The 7,706-nt window shown below is 42.1% G+C and overlaps 1 protein-coding gene across 1 annotated transcript; it reads left to right on the forward strand.

Moving 5' to 3' along the window:
- The first annotated feature begins 1,831 nt into the window (after positions 1 to 1,831).
- Positions 1,832 to 7,538, forward strand: foxh1 (forkhead box H1). Its single transcript, XM_081601510.1, has 4 exons — positions 1,832 to 1,960; positions 3,981 to 4,572; positions 5,022 to 5,126; positions 5,651 to 7,538. Exons 2-4 carry the CDS (start codon positions 4,105 to 4,107, stop codon positions 6,614 to 6,616), a joined length of 1,539 nt encoding a protein of 512 aa, XP_081457636.1. The 5' UTR covers positions 1,832 to 1,960; positions 3,981 to 4,104; the 3' UTR covers positions 6,617 to 7,538.
- Positions 7,539 to 7,706: the final 168 nt, after the last annotated feature.

Genomic DNA, 7,706 nt, shown 5'->3' on the forward strand with positions numbered 1-7,706 from the left:
GTGTGATAGCCTGACATGCCTCAGAGTAAAAGCACACCACTATTTCCTCCTATATATATATATATATATATATATATATATATATATATATATATATATATATATATATATATATATATATATATATATATATATATATATAGCCTAAGTATAAATGTGTTAATGTGACTCCATCTATCAGAGTTGAACTGTAGAGAATAACACCAAACAGAGCTAGAACAATAACTAAACATCAATTTCACTAAGACTGACAGTTCTCTCAGTTTTTTTTTTTTTTTTTTTGCTAATTTGCTAGACATTTCTGCTGTTGATTAGGCTCTAAAAAACTATTTTGATAATTTGACAATGCAGTGAGCCAACCACTCTACCAAAACACAGCAGGAAGTATCTATTGCCCACTGTGGAGCAATCAGTACAGTTTTCCTAAAGGACTTAGAGTGTCATTATCAAAGGTTTTTATAAATACAGATCATTAGTTCATCAACCAATCTTCATAGTACTGTTTAGCTATCAGGTGCAACTCAACAGGCGAGTGGGCAGCTGTTAAGACTGGATACACTTCCAGCAGATCAGGTTGTCAATATAAGAGTTCCAGTATTACAGCACAGAGGTACTAAAGCATCATCCAGCCCTTATCCTGGACAAAACATTATTTTTTTGGGAGTAGAAAAAGGTTCCATTAAACAGAATATTTCAACCTCTCTTTTGTGAGCATTTGCTCTGTAGGAAGCAAATGCTCACAATTTGCTTCCCACAGAGCAAATTACAGAACAATATGCTCTGTAGGAAGCAAATTGTTCCTACAGAACAATAAGCTTCCTACAAACTACAGAGCAAAAGCAAAAATTAACTTAATTTTATCCGAATATAAAAGCTTTATGGACATTTCAATTAGCCTAGTGTCTTGTTTCCTTGAGTAAATCTGACAACACTGAAAATTTCATATAGTCACTGGCCACCAAGTGAGGGAAGAGTGCTAAAAGAAAGAAACTCACTGTTAGAGACATGTAGCAAGGAGAATCCTTTTGGAGTGAACAACTATAATAGTCTCTGTCCACATGCCAAATAGTTGATTGGGATTGATGCTAGTAAAGAGAACATTTTCTGTCATGGAGGTTTTCAATAACACTCCAAGAGGGTCTGCTGTGAAACAGTGGATGACATTGTGGGAAAATACATAATTTCAGTGTTAAGTATGGTGGACAATCTGTGATTCTGTGGGCCTCCTACTCTCCCAAATGCGTTGGGAACCCGCACTGTAAATTCTCTCTAAAATGTTAATTTTTCCGTGTTATTCCCCAACGTTTATCTGCAGGTTCATTCTTGTTCCCATTTTTCAGTAGAAAAAGAAAAAGAACGCAGGGACCTTTCAGAGACAGAAGACACAATCGAGACTTTCTTTCACGTTTTCACTTTCTCCGTCCTCCTCGGCAGGCGTTTAAAGCCTGCCGAAGAGGGATTTGTCCCGACACAATCAGCCTAAAGATGAACAGAATTGTCCCTGATGCTGTTCTATTCACAGGGTGTCCCATTCTTCCCCTGCTTCACTCGCTAATCCAGTGAAAACCTATTAGCTCCCACTCCGGCAGACAGGAAGAGAAAACCTGACAGTTTTTATCAGATAGGTGCTTTTGGAAACGAACATTTCTCTGTTCACGTGTAACACAGACTTTCCTGTTCAGTTCTATGAGCACAAAGCCATGTAAGAAAAAAGTTTCACCAAGTAAGTATGTATCGGCCAAAAAGGTTGCAGTGAAGCTGCAAGATGGCAGTTGAACAATGACCACTAGAGGGGGATAAAGTGTCTCAAAAATGTGACAAACTGAGAGAAGAAAACTGCAGATTGCAGCAGGTGGTTGATGGCATAGATGGTTGATGGAAGCTTGTTGCTTATCTTAGTAGCCAAGTTCAAACAGTTTGCATATGGCTTCAAAGCTGGAAAAAGCTGAAATATTAAGTGGTGAGTCCTTTTTGCCAGCGTCTCTAAAGAAGAGTTTTTTTCCCAAATATGTATGGAGTAAACTAAATTATGGGCAGATATGGTGCTAGTTCATTAAAAAAATAAGGCTGCAATAAGCACCTTAAAAAGTAATTGTCAAGCTTAACTCCAGCTAACATTTTAAGTTTTGTTGATTCTTCTTGGGGATTTGTAATGTGAACGAGTTTCCCCCAACAACTGGGTGTGGAAACATTGCTTCATGTATGAGGTGTGAATGGTTCTGCCAAGCGCAGCACTTAGCAGCCTGTAGAACATCAGAAACCCCAAACATGCTTTTGAATGGAAGGCCTGCCCAGTAGCCGCTTCCTCATATGCTAAGAAGCTCGTCCCGGGTGGGAGCAGTCTCCAGCTCCCCCCCTACCCCCTGCCATGGGAGCTCCTTGTAATCCAACTTGTTTTCTCTGGCTTGCTGGGAAGTAAGACTTTTACACATTAGCACTACATTAACCTGAACAAAGGACTTGCATTCCCGAAACTTTAGTCTCTGAGCACTGGGTGACTTTCTGCGCAGTCCTAGAGAGCCCCAACTACCCTCCCTGCTGTGGAGAACAATTCTGCTGCCAGAGTGTTCAGCAATTGGGCCAAATTATGTTCAGATGATCAGGAAGCCTACAATTTAAATCAATTTTTATATTTAATAACTTTTGAAAGTCTTGCCTTTTCAGAATTTGAAAAGCATATAGGGGGAACAAGCTGACTTCTTACTATTAAAATGTGTTAATCCCAACGTTAAAATATAAAATAATTTCATTCCATTTGAATGAAACGACCATTGAGCTGATCAAGTTTATCAAATCACAGTATATATATTAATTTAAAAATATGGTTACTCCACGAATTTCAGGTAAGCAAGAAAAACATGGAAGTGGTAGCTGAAGACCAGGATGGCATGTAAAGGTCAGATTTTAGAATCAAAGATGTTAAATTTTCATTTTTGCTGCTTGAAGCAAATTAATTTTTTCTCTCAATGGGACAGGGTCTGCCTTCACAACTGATTGGACCCGCCAGGGTTGACCAAATATCAGCAATCACTTTAAGTAGGTGTCAGCTGGTTCTCAAAATGGTGCTAAGATGTAAAAGAGTTTCACTTTTTTTTATGGTTTCGCTGCATCACACCAACATAGGAAGATTAACACTAATTCATCCAATCCAAATATGGGCCACATTTGTAAAATGGCTTAAACCCATAGAGTTAAATCCAATTCAACTTAACTATAACTTGAGGCCTACATAAAAATGTGCCAAAACTCGCTCATCTGCTGAATGTAAAATTTTTCTCCCTCCTGTGACGTCACCAACAAAGATAAACAAATCTGTTTTTCTCCATTAAATGCGTTTTATTTTTCAAATAATTTTGTGAATTCGGGCAGTGGAAATTCTCAGGTCACGCAGGTGTGTTATATTGTCAATATACATTTCTAAGTGGGGGGTAAAAAAACAAAAAAAAAACATGGATAGTCTTTTATTTAATGTATTGAATCTTTCAGTGTTTGTATATTAGCTAACAATTTTGTATATTGCTCACGGAAAATAGTTGATTAGCTTTAATCGAGATTACTAATCTCTCTACAGGAACTCCCGCCCCTTCCCGCACAATCTGTAATGTTTGACTTCAACAACAAATTAAAGATGCGCCTCTTAAGTTTAAGTCGAAATGAGTCCTTTGCGCTCTACCAGAGTTTCTCAATAAATAATGTTTTTGTCCCTTAAAAACACCGCCTTCTTAAGTCATCGGTGCGTAAATGTCCCAGGCGTTGTTCCAAAAGGAATCCTACCACATCTGTGCTGCAAGTGGTTTGTTGATATCATTATGGCATTTTACTGTCTTTCTCTGTCCTTTTCCTATGCGCAAACCCTCCCAAACCCCCCAGGGCGATCAGCCACTCTACTCTCAGATAACGCGCCATTCCCCCCCAGACCCCCCTCCACTGTTACGCAGCGGGATTTACATGAAACTGTTAATTGTTTGCTCTTCAAATAGTCAGCCTGGAGCCAGCAGTCTTCCAGAAGTTAAGGACCGACTCTTCGACCTCCCTTATCCCTCCCCCCTTTCCCTCTCGCTCCTGGCCGATCGCTCTCCCCCTCTTCTCCGGGGTTGCATCAACATGACAAAGCACTGGCCGGAGCAGAGCCTCCTGGCACCAGCCGCTCTGTGCCACAGTGGAGAACACCGCGACCATCACCTTGACTTCTACAGAAATGTGCAGCGGAGTTTTCCTTCCTGCGGTCTAGCCCAGCAGTGGCCTCAACAACCGACTGAGATGACCCCCCAGCAGCAGCAGCAGCAGCAGCAGCAGCAGCCCCCCTCTGCACGCACCGAGCACCGTGGCGGTGCCACTGGACTCGCGGATCAAACCATTCCAGCCCACTCTTCATACCAGGACGGCGACGACGCCAACGCGAAGCTTCAGGACGTGACGCGGGAGACGTGGAGGGCCGAACGGGAGAAAAGCGTTTCCAGCAGTGGGAAGAAGAAGAACTACCAGCGGTACCCCAAGCCACCCTACTCCTACTTGGCTATGATCGCCATGGTCATCCAGCGGTCCCCAGAGAAGAAGCTTACACTATCAGAGGTAAAGGGTCTTAAATATATATATAAAAAAAGTGAGTTATTTTAGAATGTCATAGCGCACAAAGTCTTTTACACTTAAAGATGACTGACTACTTCTTTTGGTTACACTAAAAAACATGCATGCATCTCGTTTACACTGAAAGATCTGACACTAAACAGTCACCTCTCTGTGACACTTGGGTGACCACCATTCCTGCCACTCATGGTTTGCTTTGATAAGCTTGGGCCGCAGTAAAGCCAGACACTGATCTGCATCAGAACACAGATAAGATATACAGCACAAGCTTAAATAAAAACACACATTTATTTTGACTTTTCTGCAAATTAGTCATTTCCACTATTAATATTTTTGTTTGTATGCCATTTTTTTGGGGCGGGGGGAGAGAGAACGGAGAGACATTCCTGTGCTGCATCAAACATGAACTGAGATGGTTTTTGCTCTTATTCCAGATCCTGAAAGAGATCAGTACCCTGTTTCCATTTTTCAAAGGGAACTACAAAGGGTGGCGAGATTCTGTGCGACACAACCTCTCCTCCTATAACTGCTTTGTTAAGGTTTGTATACTTAAGACTCTCATACTTCCACTTTCAAAGACTTCAAGGGGCCATTCTAGAAGCTGATGTCATTATGTTTCCCTTTAAGGAAACTTTGTTCCATTTGTAGGAAGCCACCCAAAACAAAATAAATAATTGTAGCAATAAACATTACATTTTGTCAAATGCCATCAAAATCATCAGGAAGGATCATATATACATATATGATGTTTAGATATATATATGGGTTGAAGTGAGATGGAGCTTTTGAAACGTATGGGAAAACACTTTGTAGCTTTTGTTAAGAGATATTTGTAAATGTATCAAAGTGCAATCATGTTAATTTAGTAAGTGGCACACAGCTTTTACACAACTTCACCAGAGCAGCCAATAAAAATGATTGACATTGTTTGAGGGTCAACTGGTTTATGCATTTTGCGGCCATTGTGATGAGATTTTTTTTTTTTGGGTGAAACTAAGCCCATCCTGCCAGACTGGGTATTCAGGTTAAACAGGCAGCAATATGTCTTTCTTTTGATCTGCAGGTGCTGAAGGATCCAGGCAAACCTCAGGGGAAAGGGAACTTCTGGGCTGTGGACCTGAACCGTATTCCCCTGGATCTCCTGAAGAGGCAGAACACAGCCGTGTCGCGCCAAGACGAGACTATCTTCGCTCAAGATCTGGCCCCCTACATCCTGCAGGGACACAAGCCGGAATCTGAGCCGCCCCCTCCTCCTCCTCCGACTGAGTGTGTGACCTCTCTCCCGCCCGTGTCATCAGGAAATCCTTCACCGCCGTCACAGGACAACTTGTTCAGGCCCAAGCTGGACTCGTCCTTTGCCATCGATTCCTTACTGCACAGCCTGCGGCCGACGAGCGCTTCTGGGGATGTGGACAGAGACGGCTGGGGTGAGGTGGAGCGCCCTCGGCCCTCGCCGCCTCCAGGCTCTCGTTACGCCTCCTCCACCAGCTCAGTAAGCCCTGCCTCCACCTCTTCCACCTCCTCCGATGAGGATTGGAAAGGCTTGTCCCACACTGGGAAGCGTGTTCCTCCCAATGGTGAAGCAGGATCTGACGGGTACGAGGACCACAGACCGCCGTTGCACAAATCCGCCAGACGGGAGACCGTTGCTCCTCCGTGGGAGCTTCCAACCTCCTACGCCAAGTATGCTCCCCCAAATGCAGTCGCCCCACCTAGCATGCGGTTCAACGGAGGCCCCGTAATGCCGCTGCACGGCGGACTACCACTTTACAGCTACGGTAGCTCTCCCATGGCGCCTGCCCACTTCATAGGTCACTCCTACTGGCCGATTCTCCCCAGCAGGCGAGTCTCGGTTCAGCCGCCTCCTCTGCTCATGGACCTGGACAACATGCTGCAGTCGGTTCCTCCAAATAAGAGCGTGTTCGATGCACTGCTGCCCGCCAATCAGAACGCTTACTCGCATCACCAACCGCAGAGTCAGTACCCCCTGCAGAACGGGACTCCTGTCAACAGGTATCACCAGTACTGAGAGTCGTTCACACACCAAACGAGGAATCCAACCAGAAAGTAAACAATAAGCTCCAGACAATCTCTTTTATGGTTTCTTGCTAGCCAGAAGCTGATTTTTTTCTTGTTTTTTTTTTGTTTTTTTATATTTACATGTCGGTGTGTTTTAAAACAAATTGCAATTCTGCCTTCAGCATTGAGTTTCATTGATGCAAAACTACCTAAAAAAAAAGAAGAAGCTATATAACTCAACAGATATCTACCTCAGTGTTTCAATGAAACGTCGTGCTGCTACAGACTCTTTGCACTGCAGATCTTGTTTGCACAGTTGTTTAATACAATGTCTTGAGGATTGTTTTTAATGCTGTCTATCCACTGTGACTTATTGAATGTATCACATGGTCCCTCGTGGAAAAAAACAGCTGAGAAGTCCAAAACGGCAAACGGAGTTCGTTACCGACGGCTGTCGGGGTTTTCCTGCGTGACATTACACTCAGGCTGGTCTTAAGTGAGAGCTGAACTTTAGGATGTATGTAAAGGTTTTACTTTCCTTGTTTACAGATGTCTCTCTTTTTTAAATTTTTTTTGTTGATGCTTGCAAGAGAAAACCAAAGAATCCAAGACATCTTGAATCACTTGAACTCACTTTTAGAACACTCCGCACCAGAGTGGCGCTAATGATGATGGAAAATGTAGCTTTAACAGTTTCATTAGTTTTTTTTTTATAGATAATTTTTCTTGCACTATTCACCTGATCTTCCAAAGGACACCACTTTTAGATGTCTCCCTGCCTCGACTGAAGAATGTAATACCAACTTTGACTACTGACCAATATGTAACTATGCATCATTAAAGTTTATACATCTGTAGAGATGTCTTGAAGTCTGACAGGTTTCAAAAAAGTTTAACAGTGTTGTACAAATAAAATTGACATTTTAACAAAACTGACTTGGGTTCATTACACTGTTGTTTTTTTTTTATTGTTTTCAAAGACTGGGTAAAGTAATCCTGTAAAGGATTATTTTTTTGACGATTTAAATCATGAAAATTGTTTAAGCTGTAATTATGAAGGCAATGTAAAAAAAAAAAAAGTTGAAAGTGCGCCGATTTTA

Source organism: Poecilia reticulata, chromosome 20 (genome assembly GCF_904066995.2).
Source record: "Poecilia reticulata chromosome 20, P_reticulata-male-v2, whole genome shotgun sequence".
NCBI classification, from domain to species: Eukaryota; Metazoa; Chordata; class Actinopteri; order Cyprinodontiformes; family Poeciliidae; genus Poecilia; species Poecilia reticulata.

Excerpts from the sequence above, each read along its gene's own strand:
- foxh1 (XM_081601510.1), top strand. The coding sequence starts at position 4,105 with ATGACAAAGCACTGGCCGGAGCAGAGCCTCCTGGCACCAGCCGCTCTG. Across the intron at positions 4,573-5,021 it reads AGAAGCTTACACTATCAGAG|ATCCTGAAAGAGATCAGTAC; the intron begins GTAAAGGGTCTT and ends CTCTTATTCCAG. Across the intron at positions 5,127-5,650 it reads CCTATAACTGCTTTGTTAAG|GTGCTGAAGGATCCAGGCAA; the intron begins GTTTGTATACTT and ends TTTGATCTGCAG.